Below are 27,821 nucleotides of genomic sequence, written 5' to 3'. Positions count from 1 at the left end.
ACTTGGAGTGGTTGAACCATTTATCCAGCTGATAAAAGATCTATGATACATCCCAGACAACAGTTAAAGTCGGACAAAAGATTTCAGGAGAAAAATGAGAACAACTAAAGGCATGGATGTGGAATGTCTCCAACTCTTTTTTAAAAATTTATTTAGAGAATGAGCTAGCTACATCATGTTCAGGGATGGATGTTCTAGCTAGGGTTAAATGATACACTCTTTATTTTTCACTGAAGACATGATGATAATAGCCCGAGACAGCGATGATGCACAATATGTTATTGTTATTATTCTAAGACCTCCAGGGAGTCAAGGACTCATAGAGGGATGCTATGTATCACCCAAACCAGCTGTCATACCCATCTAATAAATTCATTCACACTAGATGCACTCACCACTTCAAGAGAGAAACTATTCCACTGACTCACTGTTTTCTGAAAGAAAATCTAGCTCTTATCCCTTTCTTAACTACATACAAACTTCCATGCATGCCTGCTTGACCTCTCCCTATCTTCCATATAACAAAAAATTAAGATGATATCCTATTCACTCATTCAGAAGCTTATCTCTGTAACTTTTCTTTGCACCCTTTCCACAGCCTCTTTATCCCTTTTTAACCCAGAAGACCAAATCTGCACACAGTAGTCCACATGCAGTCTTATCAAGGTCTTGTAAAGAGGAGAAATGACTTTCTTATCTTTGCATGTCAACGTATGCTCATCATTGTAATTATTCTCTGTATTTGGAATTTTTGCTACACGACCTTTGAACTTCAAATTCCTATCCAGCATAAGGCAAAGTCTCATCAGATTCTTGTAGCATAATCCTGCTAATACAATGTCCATAACTTTACACTTACTAATATTGAACTGATAGCCATTGTTGTTTGCCCAAATTTCCAGCCTATTCCAATGGTTCAAGTGATAGATGTCAGTAGCCTTCCCAATAGTCCTACCTGTCTTTACATCATCAGTTATGACAAAAAAAAAAAGTTAATACAATAAGTCTGGTGATTGTGAAAAGATGTGAAGCATAAGTCAATATGTATGATATATGCGTTCTATGGATTTGAGAAGTACTTGACAAACAGAGAAGAGTATTATGAGGGTCAAAATGGAGAGTATTTTGATATGTGGAGATGCATGATGGTCATTAACACGATGCCAGAAACAAAGGCTATATGCAATAGAGATGGATAACTTAAGGAGATATTATAATTCTAAGAACCAACAAAATCAGAATGAAATCACTGGAGAATGGATGCACCAGCTAGATACTATGGTAGAAAGATCGGAAGTGAAGATTTTGCTATGGTCATAACATCAGAAGGACACCTGATGCGAGATGTAAAAAAGACTGATCTCCTCTGAGTAGAAGAAATATAGGAAACCTTGAGTAACTTGGAAAGTAGGTACAGTACAGTACAGGTCATGAGGGAAAAGAATTTGAATAACAACTTGCAGGTGGACAGGAAGGCTTGGCACAGATAATAAGACTGATGAACAAGTAGAGAAGCCTGTAAAAATTAGTAACTATCATACTATTTTCTGCACCTCTTAGCAGTACATACTGATTTGGAATCTGATGATGATATTTATATTAAATAATTCCAAGCATATGTTCTGAACACAACTAATTAATTTAATTTTTATGTTAAACTTAATTTTTAGGCAAAATCTGCAGCATGTACAGGGTGTCCCAAAATCGACACAAGAAGTAATTTTGATAGAAAACACAGGTTTTTAATTAAAAATTGTAATTTCTTATTGATTCATAAAGTATACAGTATAGGGTTATGCATGAAAAGCATATCGGATAAATGGCCTCCATGGCTTTGCTGGCACATACGCACTCTTTTGTCGAAATTTTCCATAAGCGTTTTGCATAAATGTGGCTGAATTTCGTTGATACAGCACTCAATTTCCTCCTTCAAGGCGTGAGTTGTCGTGGGCTTGTTGGCATAAACCTTAGACTTCAAAAACCCCAAAGAAAAAAATCCAACGGTGTTAAGTCACATGATCTGGGCAGCCAATTCTGATCACCAAAACGGGAAATTACACGACCAGGAAATAACTCATGCAGTAATTGAATTGTTTTTCGGGCTGTATGGCATGTGGCACCGTCTTGTTGAAACCACATCCATATCTTGCAATTTAGGCACAAAAAACTGGATCGCAATAGCAATAGATCATGTCGCAATAGCAAGCACCATTAATTGTTATTGCCTTACCAGCTGCATTTTCAAAGAAGAATGGACCGATGATGCCTCTAGCCCAAAATCTGCACCAAACAGCGACACGTTGTGGATGCATTTGTTTCTCAACAATCACTCGTGGATTTTCTGAACCCCAAATGCGACAATTCTGTCGATTAACGAAGCCATCAAGATGAAAATGAGCCTCGTCGCTGAAGATGATTTTATTCGAAAAATAAGCATCCACTTGTTGTTGTTCCATAATCCATTCAACGAACTCTCTTTGCTGTGTGTGTGGTCAGTAGGCTTCAGTTCTTGAGTCAATTGAACTTTGTAAGCATAAAGATGCAAATCTTTCATGAGAATACGCTGTAGAGAGCTTCTCGAAATGCCCAATTCAAGACCACGGTGCCAAATTGATGTTCCTGGACTCTCAGCAACACTCTCACGAACTGCTTCGATGTTTTCTGTTGAACGACGGCCAGAGTGTATAAGATCACTAATTGATCCTGTTTCCTTGAATTTTTTAATTAATCTTTTCACGGTTGATGAAGTTAAATCACTATTCCAGCCATATTTTGTACGAAAATTGCGAACTGTAGCTGCCAAACCTTCATTATTTATAAAATATAGCTCAACAATGAAAATGCGTTGTTCTTTCATGTAGCGCTCCATTTTTAATAACCCTGAACTGTCAGCTGTCACGCTGTCTTTTTTTTTCTCATTGGCAACACTTTACCACATAAATGGCGCTAAATTTAAATCTTGCATGAATTTTGGGACACCCTTTATATACGAGGGTTGTTTGAAAAGTTTGGTAAAAAATAAGTTAAACACATTTCTTTTTTTTTTGAAAAAAAATCCCCTTAATTTCTCAACGGTCTCCATCGAGGTCTACACATTTGGTCCAGCTAGTTTTAAATTTTTTCATCCCATTTAAAAAGTAGGATTTGTCAAATTGTGCAAAATAGTCATTGATAGCCTTGATGACATCCTCGTTCGAAGAAAATGTTTTCCCCACCGAGCCAAATTTTTAAGTTTAGGAACAAGATGGGGCCAATTGTGGAGAATACGGTGGATGTGGAACCAATTCGAACCTCAATTCGTCCAATTTTGCCATTGTGATAGCCGATGTATTGTCTTGATGAAAGAGCATTTTTTGGTGCACTGATCTTGGCCGTTTTTTCTTCAGTTTTTCTTTTAAATGATCCAACAATCATGCATAATAGACTCCTGTTATTGTCTTACCCTTTCCCAAATAGTCTATCATGATAATTCCTTGGGAATCCCAAAAAACAGTGGCCATCACCTTCCCAGCTTACAAAATGGTCTTCGATTTTTTCAGTGCTCTTTCGCCAGACATTCTCCACTGTTTTGACTGCTGCCTGGACTCAGGTGTGTAGTGATGGATCCAAGTTTCGTCTGCAGTCACGAATCGATGCAAAAAATCTTGTGAATTGTGATTAAACATCACTAAACACTGCATTGAAAAGTCTTTTCACGTGCGTTTTTGATCTACAATCGTGGCACCCATCGTACAAACAGCATTTTCATGTGCAATTTTTCATGCAGGATTTTATACACCCATTCAGTTGAGATGTCTACAATCTCACGCACTTTCACTCTGCGGTCTTCCATAACAATACCATGGATTTTGTCAATCATTTCCTTCATAGTGACCTCAGTCGGGCGTCTGGAGTGTGCTTCATCTTCGATGGATTTATGACCACGTTTAAACTCATTTGTCCAAAAATAAATAGTCTTTAATGTTAGTGCAGGGCCCCCATGAACTGCATCTAACTCAGCTTTCATCTGAGCGACCGTCCACTTCTTCAAATAAAAGTGTTTTATCACTGCACGAAAGTTGTTTTTCTCCAATTTTATGAAAAATGCGAACATGGCCATTTTAAATGTTTGAATTCTAAAATTTTGCCAGAGGTCATGAAAAAAAAAGATGATATGTGCTAACACTATATGAATGAACAAATTGTGTTGCCGTCTATTGGAAATTTACCAAACTTTTCAAACAATCCTCGTATATGTATGTATGTATATATATATATATATATATATATATATATACAGTAATACCCTGTTTTATGACAATCTACTTATAAGACACTTTTCAATACCAGCTTAAGACCATTTATATGATGCTGCATTTGCTCACATGACACTTTTCAATTACTATCAATGAACGTTTGTATAAGCATTTGCTCATATGATGATTTTTAGGAATATGAAGCTCCAGTGAATCAACCGATGCGCAGTTTTCACGAACTGTTTGTTTATGATGCTGTAGCTTGTAATATCTTGTTGTGCTTTGCTTTAATGATAAACTGCATATGACTATTATTTTACAAAAACTCATTGTAAGGATGCTGTTGTCTGTAGCCAGTAAAAAGAAGAAGCATACAACCATTACATTTATTTCATATAGGGTTCCCTACTCTCCCCCCCCCCATCCCTTAGGAAAAGTTGAGTCCCGCCTAATTAAGGATTAAGTAAGTATTTTATGACTGTAGATCCGTGTGTGTTCATGGGAGCTGGTTTGCCTGTTCTGAGCGACGAAAAACTCGACTTTCTGGGTGAAAATACCTCCTATCTCCATTACATACTAAGATTAAAATTATGAAATTTATTGACAGTATATCGAACAATGAGATAGGTTGAAGGCTAAACTTACCTTGCACTACTGCTGTTACAGTTGTTGAAAGTTTTTCCACTTGGTTATAATATAAATTAAAGATGCCAAGAAATTATATTCTTGGTATAATCCTTTATCCAAGTGTAAGCAAAGAAAGTTTGCACGTGAAGCAACTTCACATCACTTGCCTTGGTATACCATAATGCAAAGCCACATATCCGTACGGACATGTAGAATGCTATGCATTATGGGAGGGGGTCACTGCCCAGACCAGTTTCACTATATAAGCAAAGGTAGGTCTCCAAAAACTCAGGCAACCCCCAAGATAACTTTAAACTCAGCAAGTGCAAGCGATCCAAAGGATCATTTTACTCAGTGGTAGTTCCACTCAGTGACAGGCCCACCCTGCCATGGAGGGGAACCAGACCCAGATGTGATACCAAGGTTAAAGTAATGCAGAACTCATATTTCCATATACAAATTGCCAAAAGGTGTCACACATTATTACTAAAATACTCTGGATTAGAGACAGATATTGAAAGTTTTTCCACTTGGTTATACTCTAAATTAAAGATGCCAAGAAATTATATTCTTGGTTTAATCCTTTATCTGAGTATAAGCAAACAAAGTTTTGCACATTGAAGCAACTTCAGAAGCCTCTATATACAAGTTGCTTCACATGCAAACTTTGTTTGCTTACATTTGGATAAAAATTTAAACCAAGAACAAAATTTCTTGGCATCTTTAATTGATGTTACAGTTCTTAAAAACAATGATAAAGTTCTTAATTGTCACATTTACATATAATACTACAGTTATATGTAAATGTGACAATTGCCAAAATGTAAAAACTTTTAATGGTGTAAATTGATGATCGGTTGGCATGTTTCCTTAAGCCAAGTTATTGAGAATAACTTTTTTGTTTGTGAAAATTATTCTAAAGTTTTCATTTTGCATATCTGATGTAAATAAATGTTATTTACACCATTTATGCATATATATGACTGGTTAAAAATGTTACTAAACCATTACATGTATCTAGAACTGAAAAAAGGCATTATTCGCTATATGACAGTGGTCTGGAACCAAACATGCCATATGACTTCGATATGCTTGTATATATATATATATTTTTTTTTTTTTTTCTCCTCATTTTACAAAAGAAAATCAATGCAAGGTAAAACAAACAGCAACATATTCAGTAATAATCTGAATATCTCGTGCAATTATAACTAGTTATGGTATTTGCTAATTTAATTGAACTCAAACAGTCACTAAGTTAAATATTTAAATATTCATACACAATTTTAGAAAAGTAGTACTTAGTCCTTTTTTTTCTACAAATAATAGCAATGTTGTGCAGTAATGCTGTTTTCAGAAAACAGCTTAAGCCATGTAATGGAAAACCAAAAAGCATGAAAATCAGCCAAGGCAATTATTAAAAATACTCATTTTGTAATAGCCTTCTCATATAGTGACACTGAGAGCAGAGTTATTACTTAATAAAATTCGGTCGCTAAAAATAGTCCAGTTAATCTAAAAGTCAGCTGGATTGATTATTATTATTTTTAATTTTTATTTATTTACTTTAAGGACTTAAAACTTATATTTTGTACCAAATTTGAATAAACATTTGGTCTGAGCCAAGGAATAATAAGTAAATGAATAGACAAATCTAATAGTTTGAAATGTACTAAACATGCACCTATAAAGTTTTATAATAGCTTTAACATATTAGATTTGTAAAAATGAAATAGCAAAGAGAATTTTTTAAATGAAATGCATTCTTGGTACATACTTAAAAATAACATGATAAAGACCATTATACTATAAAAACAATAAAGGAAATCATGTATAGATCAGATAAAGAGAAATAAAGACATGAAAGTCATCAAAATATGAAATAAAAGAGAATTTTTTTCATTAATCCAGTTTCTCGAGTTCCATTATGTTATCTAATAAATGTGAAGTCTTAAAAACCAAGTATAAATTTTATGTACTAGGGTATTCCTAATTTGTGGGATATTTCAGAGGATTAATGGAATGCTAGGCATTATAATAATGACAGCGAGTAGCTCAATTGTAAAATACACTGTATTAAGCCTTTGTGTTCTCTCTCAATACCACATCACCCTCCTAATGGCAAGTGACAATATAGACAGTGGACTTAAGTTTGTGGGATAATTCCCACAGTACTACATGAAAAGTTACATCATTACTAACTTCCGATCAATAATTTTCCTCCAGATTAGCCTGCCACCAACATCCTAATATTATCAGATCTAATATTTCTGTCTTCTAAGGCACTTTTTACTGTATAAATCCACCAACATCTTGGTCTTCCTCTGTTTTTTTTTTCCCTGCCATCTTTGCAATGAACACTTGTTTAATTAATTGTTCCTCTTCCATTCTGTTTAAGTGGCCACACCACCTGAGATTAGCTCTGCTAACACATTCCTAAATACTAACAATATCAAGTTCTATCCTAATATACTCGTTTTTGATACGATAATGCTATTGATGCCATCTGTTCATTCCTCTAATCTTTCTCGGGACTCTCATATCTGTGGTCTCCAGTCTTTGATCAAAAGTTTCATTTCTAACCAAGCTCTCAGATCCATAAGTTAAAATTGGTTTGAACACTGTCTTGTATACAAGACAGTGTTCAAACCAATGTCTTTATACAACTAGTTTAGTGTTTTGACTAATCTCTCTTATTCCACATAAGATTTATTCAAATTTATTCATTTGACTTCCTACCATACCAGCTTTGCTAATTCTGCTGTCTACTTCCAAATTTAATTTGCCATCGTCACTAAAAATTATGCCTAAATAGCTGAAATGTTTTGCTTGTTCTATAGGCTCTCCATTCAGAATGCAGTTGATGTTTTCAGTGTTTGTGCCCATTTTTAATGTTTTTGTTTTTTAAAACTGATTTTCATACAAACTTTATTATAGCAATTACTTAATTTGGTCAGGGAATCCTGCAGACTTGTCCTTACCATACTAGTGTCACCCTTCTTGCTTGCACTTTGTACTGCTCATGAGTATGCTGATCACTATTTTCTTTATATTTCCACCACAATGTTTTCTTCTTTTTTTTTTTTTTTTGCAGCTCTTGCTTTATAGCCCTATTCATCCACTTAATTCCAACTTGGTTTATCCTCCTGACCACTTGAAATGCACTACTGACATTCCTTCCTTGCAGCTTCTCAAGCCATGGCACTGTTCCAAGATGACTCCTGTCACTCATGATCACCAGATTTATAGTCGAACATAAACTCTTTGACAGAGAACTCCACATGTTTGGCAACTTCCCAGAACAGGACAGCATGGTTACTGTCCTCGATTGGAGGCAGAGTGTCCACCTTAGTTATAGATATATTTTCTGATGCTATTATCAGATCCAACACCCATGAACCCCTTGTACCCTCTATAATATGTTGTTTCATGTAATTATCCCTTAGAAATTGTATAAATCCCACTTCCACCTGATAAAGCACTACCAATTTGTCACCTGTCAAAATCCTTCCCAATGTCATTAATGTACAGATTGAATAACAGTGGACCAAGAACTGATCCTTGTGGTACACCATTGGTTACCTTAAATCTTGCAGACCCCCCCCCCCCCCATGTATGCTGATATCTGTCAGTCAGCCACCCTCTTATTCGTGCTAATATTTTATAATCCAAACCCATATTCTCCAATTTACGCAACAGTCTTCTAAAAGCCTTAGCAAAATCCAAAAGTATCATGGTGTATTCATTCCCCTTGCCTAGTTCAAAACATTATTATAGATTGTGAGTAAGTTGGTTACCCATTTCTGAATGAGAGCCCTAACCAATTTTTTCAAAATCTTATTGCAATTATTTATTATTTATTTAATATTTATTATTGCAATATCTTAACAAAAATATATCATAAAACACTAAAATCATGAAAATCTGCACTAATATACTACAAAAAAAAAAAAAAAAAAAAGAAAGAAAGAAAAGAAAACAGATAAAAACGAACAATTTCACATGAGTGCTAATTTCATATCTGTATGAAATTAGCACTCATGTGAAATGATATTTCATATCATATCATATCTGTGGTCTCTAGTCTTTGGTCAAGTGTTTTACTTCTGACCCAGCTCTAACTTATGGATCTGACCCAGAAGTGTTTTACTAGACAAAACACTAGAGACCACAGATATGAGAGTCCTGAGAAAGATTATAGGCGTGAACAGATGGCATCAATGGCAGTATCATATTAAAAACGAGGATATTAGGAAAGAACTTGACATTGTCAGCATCCAGGAATGCGTTAGCAGAGCTAATTTCAGGTGGTATGGTCACTTAAATAGAATGGGCGAGGAAAGATTAGCAAAACAAGTGTCCTCTGCCGGGTTGGCAGCAAAACGACCCAGAGGAAGACCAAGATATAGGTGGATTGATACGGTACAAAGTGCTTTAGACCATAGAAATATAAGATCTGATAATGTTGGAGTCTTGACAAGTAACAGACTGATTTGGAGGAAAATTGTAGATAGGAAATTAATAATGATGTAATTTTTTTCATGTAGTACTATCATATCCTGTACACCCCTTGAGGGTACATGGCAGGAATTTGATGATGATGATGACAATGATGCTAATTTCATCGACCAATCACTATATAGCCTCTAACTGACGTTGAACCCACTTGTACAAGTTGTCATAATAATCTTGCATTCACCCAAAAGAATGGAATGCAAGCCTATATCCAGTCAATCCATAAAGTAAGCCATCAAACATGATGGCTTACTTTATGTATCTTAACTTACTTTAAGTGATCCATTTGCCTCACTTCAACTTTCTTGACAAGAAAGTTGAAGTGAGGGAAATGGATTTCTTCAACAGCTAACTTCTCTGCTACCAATAGACTACCATTAATTAGTGACTATTAATATGGATTCTGTCACTCTCTCTTCATAAGCGATCAGCAGATCGCTTATGAAACTTGCTCCACTTTAGATATAAGTAACAGAAAAGCCTGGAGAAATTCCATACGGTCACTCTTGTCATTTCCAGAACATTTGATTGGATCTGTTTTTCACATGCAAACACAGTTTGTATGTGAAATAACTTCATGACTGGGCTACCTGTATATAGAAACTAATGACTTTACATCAATTGTCTTAGTATCCCATAATGCCCAGTCATGAAGGGACTTCATGCACAAACTTTACTTGCTAATACTTGAATAAAGGATGAAACCAAGAATATAATTTGGCATCTTTAATTTATAGTATAACCAAGTGAAAAAAAACTTTCAACATCTCTAATTCAGAGTATTTTAACAATAAGCTGTGACATCTTTTGACTACTTGTATATGAAAATATGACTTTTGCATTACTTCAATCTTGGTATCACTTCTGGGTCTGGCTCCCATTGATGAGACCTCAATAAAGGTTGAAACTGGTCTGGATAGTGGCCCCTTCCTATAATGCATAGCATTATACTTGACTGTAAAGATATGTGCTTTGCATTATGGGATACTAAGGCAACTGATGTGAAGTCATTTGCCTCTATATACATGTAGCCAAGGCATGAAGATACTTCACATGTACACTTTGTTTGCTTACACTTGGATAAAGGATGAAACCAAGAATATAATTTCTTGGCATCTTTAATTTATAGTATAACCAAGTGAAAATGCTTTCAAAATTCTAAAAGTATAAGTGTGATCAGTTTACAGCAGATATCTGCTGCAGAAAGATTCTGCTCAATTATAGCAAAAATATCATAATTCATACACAAACAACTAATTTTCGCATTACAAATGGCTTGGTTTTAGTAGTAGACGAAAAAAGAAGGAAATTCAAGTTTCCTGGCTGTAGCATATATTAGACCTAATACTTTAATAATAACAAGCTCCACTTATTTACTTATATAATTACATAAGTTCAAAAGTTAAAAATAAGAATACTATCTAGAAGTGAGTCAATGTAAGTGAAGATTAAGTAGGGAAAAGAAATTTAAAAAATTACATAAACAACAGTTGGAAAGCTGGAGGTCAAGAGCAAAGTCTGTTATATGTATATTAAAAGTATTAAAAGATGAAAAGTAAAGGCAGTTCTATCATTTTTTTAAATTAGCAACAAACAAAATGTTTGCTAAAACTTATTTTAGAAGAATAGGCAAATAAAGGGGAGTGGAGAAATTAATAAATGCTTACCTGTGTTAATTTCTTCTGTTGTTTCACTATCTGTTAATGGCTTATCATGTAACCTTAAATATACCTGAAATGTATATTAATTCACAAAATATTATAATGGAACATTATAAATAAATGCATATTATACAAAATACATATAATGTTCAGGTTTTACTTTGAAATTATTATTTTTTATTTTTGTAGTTCACTGTCAAGTCATGTTTATTTGTACTGTAATTCATATAGAGGGAACCCAGTCCTCTGTCCTCATGTGGCCTCGATAGTTCTTCCTGTAACCACTGTACTTTGTATCCCTCTAGTCATGAACTGGCAAAGTAATGTCAGCAGCATTTAATGTATCTAATTGGGAAGCCTCTGGATTTGTTGCTAACAATTAAATATAACTGTTTTTGTAACAATTAAATTTGACAAAGAACCCGGATTATCTTTGGCAAAAGAAACAGCTGAAAATAAGTGAAAAAACACCAAATGGGTTATCAGATCATCAAAATTAGGAAACCAGCCACAATAAACTGTTCAGTGATGCTTAGGAAAAAAATATATGGCAAATACAAAACAGTTTATTATAAAGTAAAAGTACAGTGAAGCAATCCCATTTATAGATTTGCCTTGCTTAAAAGAAGATGTGCTCAAATATAAGAAAATTTAATTTTTGTTGCTGAAAGGTGGGGTTGGGGTTATTATAGCCTCTCCCAGTCAAGTCATCCCCATCTTCTTGTAGTGTTGTCTGTTTCCATAAACAGGGCTCTAGTGAATCTGGCAAGCACTTCCATAGTTGGGGGGAAAATGCCAACTAGACTTCTAGGTGGTAAAATTCTTTCATTACCCAGTGAAATATTGTCACATTGTTCACTGGAGACCTAAAGTGGCTTGCAGGCATGTTTGGTTGCTAGAGCAAAGTTTCTAGTTTCTGTTTTCCTTCTCTATTCCCACATGAAGTGAGAGTATCCTCAATGACATACCAATCACACTAAACAGAGACCAGACTATCCACCTATTCGAGGGTACAGCAGTAAAATGATTCCACAGGCTGATCATTGGTTAGAGCATGGGAACAAACTAGTTAGTAATGAATCTGTAGGTTCCTCAATCAAATAGCATTAAATACCGCTGTTGCTTATTTTGCCAGTTCATGACAAGGAGAGACCAAGTAAGGTAGTTGTAGGGGGAATCTGCCGAGGCTATGTGTGGACAGGTGACTGGGTTCCTTCTGTGCAGGCGGCAGTTTTGTGACCTGTTATCTCTCATTTGCATATCCCTATTCCTTCTTATCTCTTCCTCCCCATATTTAATGAATTACAACTCAAAAGAAACATGACTTTATAGTGGATTCAGAAAAATTCTCTAGCAAAAAAAAGCTATAAAAATCATAAAAAAAGAACAAAAATCCAATTAAAAAAAAAAAAAATGCCAACATCAAATCGTTAAAAAAAAATGTTTGGATCAGTTCTCCTGATCCAAACACTGTTCAGACCAAATAACAGAAATCTCACTCACAGTAATAGATTTCATCCCCTCATGTCACCTCAAATTCCTGACCACCATATCAAAGCCCTGGTTCTCAAAACAAAGTGCACCAATGCAGTAAAAGGAAAAACTCAACATACCATGAGTAGCTCAAGATCAAAATGGTGTGCATATATATGACTGTGGTTTGCAGCTACAGTTTTTATTCTTCCAGTCTGCATGTTGCATACATCAGCTTTTTTTTTTTTTTTTTTGAGGAATGAAATATTAAATAAATTACAGTAATTACTAAAGAATAATATTATAGTGAAATAATAACCCAAATGAACAAGCCTTTTTTTTTTCTCTATCTGACCTATACACAAAAGGTCACAAGACCTTTAACATATAAGTGTCATACTTGGGCAAGAGGGTAAGAAGAAAGGAAGAATGTATTTGCTTTTTGAATAGTTGAAGGTTATATTCTCTGGGAAGAGCAGAGTGGTGGAGACTGTTATGAAGAACAGAAGTAGATGGAAAGAGGAGGCAGAGAAGGTTCGTTGAGTTTCAAGCTGGGCAATAAATGGGTGTTGGTCACAAGCTCTTGTTCTTATGATTTTGGTGGGAAGTGGAGTGGAGAAGCAGAGCACTATCCATGAAAGTATCTGTAGAATAGGCATGAGTTGAAAATTGAACGTCTATACAGAGAGAGATTGAAGCGGGTGTGTGAGCAAGAGATCATTAACTGGATTGCCCTCATCCAGATAGCACTGAGCAATCTTAGAGAGGATGTTGGTGCACCACTCCAAATATGTGAGCAATATTCCATGATTAGGTATATTTCAGATTTGTACAGAGTTAGAAGTAAAAGTGGAAGTAGGCTTGAGTGGGAAAATATACCATGTTTTTTGGTAACTGCAAAAGCTATGATTGAAATGTGTTGATGCAAGGAAAGTCTAGCAGCGTAGGTCATTCTGAGAAATATGATTGTGTTTGGATATTATTGAAAGTTAGGGAAAGGGATGCGAGCTCTTTTTTGTGAGAGATCAGATGGGACTTAATATTGGTGGCAATGAAGTCTATCTCAATATGCGTGCAGTAACGTAACGTTACTGCACGCATATTGAGATTCCATTGTAATCATTCGCCCTAACTGTATGTTATTCCTAGTATTGTTTGAACTACTGTACTGATGATGTCCCAAGATACTTGGGATGAAATATTTACGAATTAAATAGTCATTACTGTGGTTAATATGTGTATTTTTTAGTGATATATTTACACATACCACTCTACAACCATATGATACTTAAAACTATCAATGTGGTCAACTAGTCATCATGACTGAATGCAATTTTGATTTTGATCCTTAGAGCTTGAAGAAATGCAGTAATCTAATTCCATATACGAGAATTGTTTGAAAAGGTTGGTAAAAAAATAAGTTAAACGCTTTTTTTTTTTTTGGAAAAAATCACCTTTATTTCTAAACATAGTCTCCATCAAGGTGTATACATTTGGTCCAGCGAATTTCAAATTTTTTCATCCATCTAAAAAGTAGGATTTGTCAAATTGTGCCAAAATAGTCATTGACAGCTTTGATGACATCCTTGTTCGAAGAAAAATTTTCCCCACCGAGCCGAATGTTTAAGTTTGAGAACAAGAAGTCACACGGGGCCAAGTCTGGAGAATACGGTGGATGTGGAACCAATTCGAACCTCAATTCATCCAATTTTGCCACTGCAAACAGCTGATGTGTGGGATGGTGTAATTGTCTTGATGAAACAGCACTTTTTTGTGCACCAATCTTAGCCATTTTTTTTTCAGTTCTTCTTTTAAAAATGTCCAATAATGATGCATAACAGACTCCTATTATTGTCTTATCCTTTGCCAAATAGTCTATCATGATAATTCCTTGGGAATCCCAAAAAACAGTGGCCATCACCTTCCCAGCTGACAAAAAGGTCTTCGCTTTTTTTCTGTGCTCTTTCACTGGACACTCTCCACTGTTTTGACTGCTGCTTGGACTCAGGCGTGTAGTGGTGGTGGATGCAAGTTTCGTCTACAGTCACAAATCGATGCAAAAAATTTTGTGAATTGTGATTAAACATCACCAAACACTGCATTGAAAAGTCTTTTTGCATGCATTTTTGATTGACAGTCAACAATCGTGGCACCCATCGTACAAACAGCATTTTCATGTGCAATTTTTCATGCAGGATTTTATACACCCATTCAGTTGAGATGCCTACAATCTCACGCACTTTCATTCAGCGATCTTCTATAATGATACAATGGATTTTGTCAATCATTTCCTTCATAGTAACCTCAGTCGGGGGTCCGGAGTGCACTTCATCTTCGATGGATTTTTGACCGCATTTAAACTCATTTATTCAAAAATAAACAGTCTTTAATGCTGGTGCAGGGCCCCCATGAACTGCATCTAACTCAGCTTTGATCTGCGCGGCCATCCACTTCTTCAAATAAAAGTGTTTTATCACTGCATGAAGTTGTTTCTCCCTTTTTATGAAAAATGCAAACACAGTCATTTTAAATGTTTGAATCTAAAATTTTGCCAGAGGTCATGAAAAAAAAAAAGATGATATGTGTGACACTGGTATGAATGAACGAATTGTGTCACCGTCTATTGGAAATTTACTAAACTTTTCAAACAATCCTCGTATATCTTTGCCCCACAAAGTTCTGTGAACATCATCATTAATGATAAATAGAAATACCGAATATGCTTCCGATGTTAGTCAGGCCGTTCCATCATCTTTGCAATGCTATATATCCACGTATAGTGTTGTTAATTCAGACTTGTTTTCTGGTAACCCCCCAATGATTTTGTTTCAGTTGTATTGTTATCCTCATATTTCTTATGCCCAAAACAAGGTAACTTATATTTTTTCAAGTTTCATTTAAAACAAACCAATCTTAAAGGGTGATTTAAGACCAGGTAGAATGTGTGATTCATACAGAATTAACATGTGGTGCATGTGACCATATTAACCAAAACCACCTCAATATATGTGGTTTTGGTTAATATGGTCACAAATATTTATAGCATTCCTCTCTCTCTCTCTCTCTATATATATACAGGATGTTCGGGATAAATTTGACATATTTATAATTAATTATATTTTTCCGTAAGTTACATGTATTAACACACACTTCTCTTCATTTAAAAGTTTGGACCCTTCTTCATTCATATACAAGATGTCAGAAAGGATGGATAGCTGGAACCCACCTGAATCATGGAAGAGAATAACTTGTATCATGATGATTCGTGCCGCCATTAAAATAAGGATATTACGACTGCTGCCCAATGCTCCCTGAATACAGTAAAAACAATCAGGCATGAACTAGAGACTTGCAATGGTGACTACGAGGATGTAGCAAGAAGAAAGATCCCTAGCAGACGATCTGATTGCGTTCGTACAGCAGAATTCCTCGCAAATCTGCAGGAACAGGTGTTGAAGAACCCTGGCATTGGAATTCGGGCTTTGTTCGTGGAGTTGCTAACTGTAGTCAAGCCCTGGATAACAAGGGTAGCCAATGGTAGGCCGTATGTATGGCAGCAGGATTCGGCCCCTTGCCACACCTCTGGGAAAAGTCAAAAATGGTTGTCTGAAAATTTCTACGACTTCACCAGTCCAAATGTTTGGCCTCCAAACTCCCCAGACCTTAACCCCATGGATTATTTTGTATGGGGCGCAGTTGAAAAAGACACCAATCGCACTTCCAGTAATACAAAAGCCCAGTTAATGGATAAAATTAAAACAGTTTTTGCGGCCCTTCCCAGGGAGACTGTAGCATCAGCTTGTTCGAGGTTCCGAAGCAGAATTGAAGCTGTGATCGATGCTAATGGTGGTTATTTTGAGTAAATCTTGTTGATAGTATTGTAATTAACTCTGCCTGTAATGTTTTTTTGTCAATTCATTAAATTTAATAGATACAAAGAAGATTTTCTTTTTCCTTACGAAACTGTCAAATTTATCCCGAACACCCTGTATATATATCTTTAAATTTCGAATAGTGCAGACGATTACAAAACAGAAAAAAAAAAAAATTTATATACATCAGGGGCGAATATTCCAGGTGTGCGGTACTCATCCACGAAATATCAGTATCACCGATATTATATTTTTGCATCTATTCCCATTAAAGACTCTCCGAATTGTTTGCAGACTTCGTGCGATTCCTAAAATTGAACACAACATACTGTACTAATGCTTCATGAAGAAGGTGCTTTCAAAATACATACACCTTTGAGCAATCAAAAAGATGTAAAGAGGGTGCAGCGTGTCAAATTCTTAGTGTTGTATTATTTTTAAACTGCTGAGAAGGTGTGACTGTGAAATAATGAAAACAAATTTAAAATGTTTTAAGACTAAGTAGATTTTTTTTATCTTAAAAGAAACATATTTCATTTTTATTATTTATTATTTCTTTTTTTGTTATTTTTTATATTTTAATGGAAAAAAAATTACACATTGGTGTTGGTTCAAAAATTTTGCTTCCTGTGTATTTCGGCGCTTAATGAATATTAGTAAATATATGCTTATTCCTATAAGTTTCATTTCAAAGGTACTGATAAGAAGCACGAAAAAGCTTACAAACGCAAAATCTTGCGCTCATTTAAGACGACCAAGTTTTCGCGCTTTAAATTAATGTTTCACTACTAGTGTACTCAGGTGTGGGCGATGCATGGGAAAGCAATGCGCTTGGTGTGTATGTTTTGTATTGAATATAAATACAATAAATATTATAATAATATATGTCTGTATTACAATTTTTTTTTTTTCGATGGAGCCTTGAAATATTTTAATTTTTCCAAAGGGGCCTTTACATCCATAAGTTTGGGAAGCACTGCTCTATACTATAGAGCTCAACTGTAAAGATGCCACATTCTAGTGGGATCTGAGAAGATATTATGTGTCTGGGAAGATTCCACCAGGACCATCTGATTTTGAACAATCAGTGTAAACAGGCACAGAGTATTTGATTCTATGAGCTCGAAAGAGCTGCTGATAGACAACAGGAGGTTTGAAAATCTGGATAGCTAGCAGAAAAAAAGCCACATGATGGTATGTATGAATGTTGTGGTTGAAGTAAATGTAGTAGAATCTGTGCTTATGTTAGTTATCTATCCCAATATCTAGAATTTCTGAGAGAGCTTTTATTTGCGAATCAAAGGGTCATATGGCAATATGATTGTTGTTGCAGATTCTAACACCATAGACAAAAAAAAAAAAAAAAAAAAAAATGGTCATGTGGAATAGTCTGGAGGGATTTTATTTTTGTAAAGCATAATAGAAATAACCATTGATGTCCAAGTGACAAAGGTTCATTTGCATTGACATACAGATTAGAAATTGGTGAAGTTCGAAATTCTCTAGCTGTAATTCTTATGGCACGATTGTGAACAGGGTCTATCAATCATAAAGTACTTTCACTGGCAGAAGAATAGACTTGGGACCTAGTTTTGGTCTAATCAGTGCCCTGTACAATCAAAGCAAAGAATATCTATCTTCATCCTAAGAGGTGGAAGATATGGTTCAAAGAATGTTCATTGCTTTATGGCACTTATCTTGCAACTGACATATGTGAGGCAGGAAAGTGAATTTTTTTTTTTTTTTTTTTTTGTCAAATATGAGTCCAAAGAATTCAGTTTTTGCTGCAACTGGGATTGAAGTCCTATTATGAGTTCTGGGTTAGGATAAAGACAATGTCTGTAGCAAAAATGCTCACAAACAGTCTTCTTCTGTGAAAATCTGAACCCATTTGCAAGTGCCCTTTTTTAAAAATGCTCAATGGCTTGCTGCAGCTGTCATCCACATAGAAGACATTACTTACAGCTGGAGAAAGTTGTTCAGTTATTGAGTTAACCTTGATTGCAAAACGCATGACACTTAAAATTGAAATTTGTGGAACGACTTCTTCCTCTTTGGTATAAGGTCAAGGGAAAGTGGTTCCTACTTGGAAGATTCACTTCGATAAAAAGGTCTTGATAAATACAGGGAGGGAGATTCCCACCGAGACAAAAATTGTCAGTCTTTCAATATTCCAAATCTTCAAGCAGCATTGCACTTTTTTGCATATCAAAGAAAACTAAAAGTTTTCTTAGAGTGCTAACAAGGAAGGCATCTCTAATGGATGTTTCCAGCCATATTAGATACTCAGTTGTAGAAAGATATTAGTTGAAGCCTGATTATGTTTGGTTAAACTGTTTCTCTCCAGAATCTTGCACAAGCAACTGTCAGAGCAACTGAACAATAGTCTATTGAGGATTTTGGATCCTTTCCTGGCTTAGGAAAGACAATAATAATAATAGCCTTTTTGCCAGGTTATCAAACCCATTCTCACAGAAAATTCTGTTGAAAAGGTGCAACAGTTGATCCATGGCTGATGACAACAGATATTTTACCATATCATAATTGATATTATCTGGTCCAACAGCAGTTGGGTGACATTTAAGGAAAGGAGATTTCATTACTTCTTTTGCGAATAGCCTGTTGTATTTTTCAGTAATGTTCAAAGAATACAGAATCTGTTGTTTTCTGCTTTGCATTTTTGGGACTTTGGGGGGGGGGGGGAGGTAAGAAGATACTGCTGATGTTTTAGTAAAAATCTCCCCAAGTGTGTCAGAAATGGCTGTTGGCTAAGCTAACATTGGTTTATACTTCTGTATATTTATACTTTACTTATACTTTATTTATAAATATACTTTATACTTAAGTATATTGGTTTATACTTCTGTAAGAGAGCATTGAGGTTGTCGATGTTTTGTTAAAATCCACGACAATTCGATCATAAAAAAGTTTACGATGGAAATAATTTTCATTATTTGTTTCCAACCAAATCTGCCCAGTGGAATATTACTCCCATATTTGGGACAGTGCACCAAAATCCTTTCTAAGATCACTCGATTTTATCTAGAAGAGGGCAATCTGGCTAATTAATCATCCCTCTCTCATGGACATTCAGTTTCTGCCTTGTGCTTCTACAGATACTTGCATGAACAGTGCTCTACTGAATTGGTCACTATTATTTTTCCACTCTCCTCCATAATCATTAAAATAAGAGCCACTGCTAACCAACACCCTTATACAATCCATCTTAAAACTCACCGAACCAACTTCACTGCCTCCTTTTTTATTCATCTACTTCTGTCCTTTGGAACAGTCTCTCTACTCTGCCTTCCCCCAAAGATTACAATCCTCAGCTGTTCAAGTAAAATGTGAACAGACACCCTCCTTTCTTCTATTGCTGTTGCCCACATGGCACTAGTGTGCTATAGGCCTTTTGTGTGTGGACCAGATATATTAAAAAAACTCTAGAAAGATAGTAACAGTAAGCAAAGTTATACCATTCAGGAATGTTATAGTGTTGTGAGAAGGTGGGATTAATATATGTGTCAGCATCCCTACTGACACTTTCTTTACAGTTGTTCTTGGTGTCTCTTTACCTCCTGATAAGGGATGCAATGCTCTGTTTTTATTTTTTGGATTTCCTCCTTTTCATCCTTCCACAAGTTCAGGAGTACAGTAGGTAGTCTCTCTCTCACAGAGCATTTTGGTGTTTTGCTCATAGTTTTCATTTTTATGATCACTGCTGCTGCATCAGGCAAAGGCAATTTGAGAATGACTATATTTTTGACATTTAAAGCAGCATAAAGAGTTGAGATACAGAACCTTACTGGACAGCTGAGATAACCTACTTTAATAGATGACAGTGATTTTGGTGTATTGAAGGTAAGGATGACGTTCCTTGCAGAACCAGGTGCCCAATCCCTACATATGAGGACTCTTCTTTATGAATGTCACTCCTAGGTTCTTCAAGTTCAGAGCAGTTATACTCATCAGTAATGTCGAGGAAGTCCCACTCTGATATTGTGCTTCTATGCAAGTTTAAAGTTTTATGTGTGTGTATGTGTAGTGGGAGATTAACCATAATTGGTATTCACTAGATAGATGTTACACAAAGTAATTTTTAGATTGTGTAACTGTTGCTGCTTCAATGTCTCCTGAAAGGAGTTTTGTTACAGATTTTGGAGATTCTGCCCCCTTCTTGGATGAAGAAGGATGGCATTTTTTCAAGTGGACATTCCCTTGAATGTAGGATTAAGAAAAGCAATATAATTTTTGCAGCCTGTGATGTTTTTATTTCTTATTTTGATTTTCTGTTGATGTGTATGATTTCTGAACATGGTCAGGCTTGATGAGGACAAGATAAACAAGATGATGAAAATTATTCATTTTTAAAGGGAGTTCAATTCAGCAGCAGCAGAGGTCCCCACCCACAAGGGCACCCATTCTCTGGCAAGCAACAACTGTGCTTGGGAATGGAATGGAATGGCAGGGCTATCTTAAATGCCATACCAGCAAAACAGTAAGCCTTGGGCCCTATTCTCAGACCATCGGGGGAGAGACGAATTGCAATACTGTTGACTTTTTCAGGTAAGTCCACTTGTCGAATGATCCTGGCAAGGCTATCAAAGACTGCTCATCTTGCTGAATCAGAGGCCAAAGTAGTGCGAGGCTACTAGAATTTCCCTTTCCAGATGTCGATGGGTTACATCGCACAGGCCAAACAGAGAAACGAGGTGTTTGATCCCAGTGATGGCAGTCTGGAAGATAGGATAGTCAAAAAAGATTCAGAAGAAATAGAGCAAAAGATGCAGGAGGAAAAGCCAGTACCACTGCTGGGAGGTCCCTTCCACAGAAGACTGACATCTAAGATATAACAGTCATGAAGAAAATTAGATTCATCTTTAAGGCCACTGTTGAATAGGAAGTTAGTAATAACATAAACCGAGTTATATATTACTATCATAAAATTTTGTATTCCCCCTTTAAGAGGTACTCATCAGAAATTAATTATGTGTATAACAGCTATAATTCTTCTATTATTAAATTTTAAAGAAATATGTATGAATGGTTTCATTATTACCTGTATTATATTACCACAAAATTTTCTGCTTGTGAGGTTCCTCTGGTTCTGGTTTGTACGATTTACTGTATTTAGGTAGTAGATGACCTTCATATCTGGTGAACTACCACCATCTAGCTTATTGAAGGCTTGGAGTTATGAATGTCACGTCTGGTCTTCAAAGCAGGGATTCAGGTTTCCGACTTCCCTTCTCTTCTCCATGCAATGTGAGTGATACCCTCACATACTTATAGACCCACAACCTCCTCTACTTTGAGGATACATTAGTAAAACAATGAAGTCACAGGGACTGCCAGATAGGTTTGTACTCACACTATCACTAACAAATTGAAGGTTCCTGATTAACTGGCACATAATCCTGCTGCTACATACTTTGCCATGTTGTGTCTGGAGACAGAGTCCAAGTAGTGAGATGTGAGAGGCGCTATTAAGCCACACCATGGCAAAGAGACTAGTCATTAACTGTGAGGGTATGTTATGTCAAAGAGTCTATCTCCTGTCACTGCATTTTGCCACTCTATCCTTCCATTACTAACCATACATGAACACATAAATACTGACGACGACTGTGTGGCAATAACAATTCCAACAAAAAAGACAGACCAAGCACAACATACAAATCATGCCAAAATTATATAAAAACTCATTTCATATCCACTTGAGTAACATCCATGGCATAAATGGATGATCAGCTTCTTACTCTTGATAGAAATGCAAATTGCGGCTACATCCAATACTGTCCACCTTCAATGCCCAAATTACACATTTCATGATTCTTTTTGACACATAGGTTTTTGCCTTTGTGAGATCTGATAGTGCTTGTCAGTGGATGGCTAGTTTAGAACTGACCTCTTCACCATCCTCTCCATGGAGACTGGCCATAATATCCACAATTCCAACTGCTCCCCTTTTAAATTACTATCAAGTTGCACGAGATGTTGAACTCTTTCTATAAGCAATTACCTAATGCAAATTGTACATCAACCTACATAATTTCCTGATAGTCCTCTACACTTCCCCAATAACCCCTTTTTAAACAGTTTGCTTCTCAGTAACTCAGATCACAATCTTGTAAGTCTCCTCTCTCAAAGAATGCTCTTCCTCCCACACTCCCTTATCTTGTATCCTTTGGCACTACAGAAGTCTAAGTGGAATGAAGGCCAGTATTTCAGCTCTTTCTTCCCATGGTCTCACTACTGCTTCAGATCCAAACTGGCCTGAATACCTGCTCCAAGTGAGTTGCAAAAATTATCCTCACTGGCATGAAGGCCTTCATTTCTCCATTCTAAAATTCTCATTGAATTCCATGGGTACCAAAGCAGCTGGAAAAAACAGCTTATAGCAGGTGGCATGCAAGAAGGACTTGTCATGCCCCCCCCCCCTCCCTTCTCCAGCCTTAGCCAACCTGTTTATGGAAATTTTCAAAAGTAATGCATTAAAAAACTATCTGAAAAAAATTAAAAATTTGGCTATGTTTCATTGATGATATTTTCGTTATTTGGTCATGAACAGTGGATGAGCTAATTACCTTTAAAGATTATCTGAACAACTTACTTACATCCCAATATAAAATTCACTCTTGAACTAGAACAGCACAAAAAATTACCATTCCTTGATATCCTGTTGAAGAAAATAAAGAGGAAGAAAAAAGGCTATCCTTTTCCGTATACAGAAAACCTACCACAATTTCAGATGCCACTTCACACCACCATCCATTACAAAAGATAGGCATAATTAAAACTTTATGAGACAGGACAAACAATATATCAAGCACATCAATTAAAAGGAATAAAGAACTGCACTACATGAAACAGAACCTTGCACTCAATGGTTATGAACTCAAGACAATCAGAAAAATTCTTAATACATCTCCTGCAACTCTCTTACTTAAACAAGATTTCAAGAATGCAGTCACGCTGCCTTATATCAAAAATGTCACAGACATGGTTGACTGCATTGTTCTGCATGTACAATGTAAAAGTGGCTTTTTGCCTTTACAAAAAATCTGAAGATTCCCACATCCACCAAAACCTCCACATCACTCCATAAAAAAACCAGGCATTTATGAGATTCACTGCTCTTGTGGCATTTGTTCGTGAGCCAGACGGGAAGATTGGGAGAGATCTACGTGTCTAAACATATAAAAGACGTCGAAAAAAAAAAAAAAAAGAACATAAATCAGGGCCTGGCATTTCACACAACTTCTACAGGCCATCAGGGACTTTGGCCACAAACGAAAATGTCATATACTGATTGTAACTGTTTAACAAGAAAATTAAAAGAAGCCTTGCAAATGATTAGGATTCCTACACAATGCAATAAAAATCAAGGCTTAATTTTGCATCAAGTATAGTCTGCTTTCATCAAAAGTTTAACTGCCACGGACCTAAGAAAAAACACGCATGACACCACAGAACGTGATAGCAACAAACTAGCAATGTTCCAACACACACATACGAATTTACCTTTTGTATTCTGGTTTATCAGTTCTGTGGGTAGTTTTCGATGGTGGGACCACATTATGATGTAAATAAAGAGTTTAATAAAAGTAAGCACTTAAAAACTGACAAGTTTTGTAAGTCGTAACACTTAATCATCAGGGGTACTGGTACAGAAAAGTTGTACACAACAAAAGCATATTAACAATTATTAATTAGTAATTAATTGTTAATATGCTTTTGTTATGTACAACTTTTCTGTACCAGTACCTCTGATGTGAGTCTTATGACTTACAAAACTTGTCAAGTTTTAAGTGCTTACTTTTATTAGACTCTTTATTTACATCATATTGTGGTCTCAATGAACTGTGCATGTGAGTGTGGTCAGATAAAATTGCTTTGAATTGAGCACAACTATTTCTCTTTGTACATACCTGCATAACATTGATGATATCATGAAACACCACTAACTGTAAAAGGAATCAGTTATTAAAAATTAGTCATATTCACAATCTCCTCTATGCACCATCATTCTAACAATTCTATTCTAGCATATAATAAACCACAAATATATGGTTAAAATCCTACCTCGATTGCGACTTTAGCTGCTCTAAAATAAAATGGATGAGACCGAAGAATATCTTCCAACCGAAGTAGCCCTACATATGCCCTTAGAGTCATTTTTCTCATACAATATGTATGGAAATCAAACTGATCTTCTACTATTTCTGCAAAATGCTGAAAGGTTTAAACGAGATATCACATATAAACGAATGCAAAAATTTTTAAAAAATTGTATTCAGGAACATTATCAATTTCATTAAATTAATGCAATTTTAAGGATTAAGTGGTGAGTCAAATTTATCAGATGTTGAGATAAGGTATTAGATTTATATTTAATTATATTCATGAACTATTTATTTAGAAGGTCTGTAGTTACTATTAAATTCACATCAGGAGTGCATGAATGATTTAACAAGTGAAGTAATGGAATAATGTATATCACTAGGAATTCATACATGCATAATTATGTAGAAATAATCTGAACATTTAATGAATTTGTAAAATCTACATAAAATTATATTTGAACAATCATTAATTTTAAAATAAAAAAAATAATTATTACATTATATTTGCAATATCATATACAACTGAAGAATAATCTTTACTCCTCCCCACATTGATTTTTCCAGCGGGATCTTAGGCTGTCATATTTTCAAAAACTGTTTCAAGACTTATCTTATAAAACACATCTTCCAAGTTTAATTTAAAAAAAAAAAAAAGTTCTAATGCTTCAAAATGAAACTCTTACCATGACTGTCATTGTGACTACATGTCCCAAACCAAGACAAAAAGTGACTTATTTTGATTTTTTAAATTTCAAGAACATCATACAAATAATGCAATGTCAGTTTGACCAAATATAGTTAAGGAGAGAATATCTCATCCTAGACCAGCAAGGTACAATAGTTAAGAATTTCTTGGCAACAGTTTCATTCTATCACTCCCACTAAATTTATAATGGATCCCTTCTTATCTTTATTTTTGAATTCATGTATCATTTTCAATTTCTTTCAACCATATGTAGCTTTCTGACTAGTATGAGACCACTGGACATTCTTCTTTGTAAGCTCTTCATTACAAGGGGCACGTGCACACATCCACACACACACAAACACATAATTTGTTAAAAAAAGCAAAATGGAAAAGAGTTTTTTTTTTTTTTTTTGCTTCCTGTGGTTATAACACTGCATTAACACCACAACTTCTGATAATAACAAAGTGTTTCCACTACCAAAATAAAAAATACTGATAGAAAGACAAAGATTAGGGTCTATCATTTCAAATTATCTTGAAAAAGCTACAGAATTAGCACACCCACCCTTTAGTTGCTCCTATATGACTTGACAGCCTGTTTCTGCTATTCTTGACTTGACAGGAATTATGTCATATGGTTGGCTCTGCCTCCTTCTGATGAGCAAGTTATGGTGAAATAGCTGTCAGGAAGTTGGAAAGATTTCCTTATTTGATTGAATATAATATGATCCTTTGGAAACTAGTTATTCTAATCTAATACTCTCAAGATAGCAACTGGGCATGGAGTGGTCTCCAAGTCATTCATAGTTTTAGAGCAATTTATATATAAACACCGAAGAAGCTTCCTACTATATATTATAATAAGTAAAGTACTTCAGTTTCAGCCAAATTATATATAAAGTTTATGTTTATTTTAAAGTCTTGAAGAATTAGAGTTCTGAATTTTCATAAAATATGTAAAATTAAATTTTGTTCTATAATTAATTCTGAAAAACACCCATAGATGTGTATGATTTTGACTAGGTATTAAAACATGAAATTATATAAACATATACAAATGAGTACAGCTAACTCTAAATGCATCTCACATTAAATCACAAATACATTTACAAATCATATGTCATTAACAAGAATAAATATCTTTAAAGTATATATGTGTCAAGATCAATCACAGCAGACATACTGTTCTGTTTTATACTCTTACACATAGATCCACACCATGATATGCAGGCTTTGAAAACCAGATCCAATGGAATAGGGGGTTAATCTTTATTTCTGTAGCATCCTATGTCTGTATATTGCATGTACTCTTCTGGCTAGTTTGTTAGCTTTGCAAGATGAAAACCCAAGTTTTTGGGAGGAAAAGTCTCCATTTCACACAAAACTGGCTAACTCACCTTCAAATGAAAAGCCATGATAAAAGTTCTTCACATCCTAGATAGGATTAAACCTAGGTCTTTCCACCAGAAGATGTCAAAGCTGACTGAAGTTATTACGTTTACAGCATGCTGTAACATCTCATAAATTATTAACTTGTGAGATGAAGCTTCATCAATAACAATTTATAGCAGCTATATGGTTTCCATTTGTGGATACCCACATTGACTACTACTATTTTTTCTTTTCTTTTTTTTTTTTTTCCTTTCTTTTTTATGGTGGTGTAGCTGTGAGTAGTACAGAATGCAAAATGCAATAGAAAATAATTTCATCAAACTGAGAGCAGTCAGTGAGATTTTGGGTTGAAATGGAGAAGAGTTTTAAGATTTAATTAATCACAAGGCAACTTAAAGGAATGAAAACACTCATAATACTAAGACCAGATGATGGGAATCATGCTGTGATTCACAAAACTGTAGAATGCATTAATGAACTTTAGTACTCAAATAGCTCTACCCAATCTGATTACTTTGAGTTCACTTTGATTACCCATAGAAATTAACTAACATCTGACAAATTCCAGCAAAGATTAGTAACAAGAACTACTAACTAATTATTACTACTCAGAAAGACATCAATTGGTGCTTTGACAGTGATCCTGTGAAAGCTATTAATATTTAAACCTATAAATTAGTCAAACACTTTAAAAAATAAAATAAGTAGCAAAATAAGTCTTGTTCATGAAAGGGTTAGCAAATTATCTCAAAATCTGGATGCACACAGATGATATTATCAGTAAATAGCAGGAAAAAAGCAGGAGGCTTGCAGCCTGTCCAAATGGCAGCCATGCCTTTTGGTCTCTTGCCAAGGCAATTGGCCGTAACTTTTGCCCTACACTATTCCCACCTCTATCATACCCAGATGGCTCATTTGCAACATCACCCATAGAAAAAGCTAACCTCCTGGCATCACACTTTGCCTCCAATGCACACAACAGACAATGTCAAAAGCCCCCCCCCCCCCCCCCCAGCCATTCCAACTGCCCAACATACAATGCCCCCTATATCCTTTTGCCAAAAAAGACACAACAAACCTATTGTCTAAATTAGACACAAAAAAGTCTCCTGGCCCTGACGGCATTCCTCCAATTATCCTGAAGGTCTGTGCATCGAACTGACTCCCATTCTATGTCACCTATACACACTCTCTTACTCCACCAGTATATATCCCAAAACCTGGCCTATATT

General features: G+C 35.4%; 1 protein-coding gene across 1 annotated transcript in view; it reads right to left on the bottom strand.

Annotated features, from left to right (window-relative positions):
- Positions 1-27,821, bottom strand: part of Naa15-16 (N-alpha-acetyltransferase 15/16) — a 396,961-nt gene that overhangs the window by 111,881 nt on the left and 257,259 nt on the right. The window contains exons 15-16 of the mRNA XM_090403132.1: positions 24,469-24,618; positions 11,045-11,108 (exon numbers count right to left, since the gene is read on the bottom strand). Coding sequence (XP_090259258.1) covers positions 11,045-11,108; positions 24,469-24,618 — 214 coding nt within the window. The remainder of the gene's footprint in view (positions 1-11,044; positions 11,109-24,468; positions 24,619-27,821) is intronic.

Source organism: Typopeltis vanoorti, chromosome 13, assembly GCF_054136105.1.
Source record: "Typopeltis vanoorti isolate ZY-2024b chromosome 13, IOZ_Tvanoo_1.0, whole genome shotgun sequence".
In the NCBI taxonomy this organism is placed as follows: Eukaryota; Metazoa; Arthropoda; class Arachnida; order Uropygi; family Thelyphonidae; genus Typopeltis; species Typopeltis vanoorti.
The sequence above is the reverse complement of the archived record's forward strand: the minus strand, read 5'-3'. Positions and strand labels throughout refer to the sequence as shown.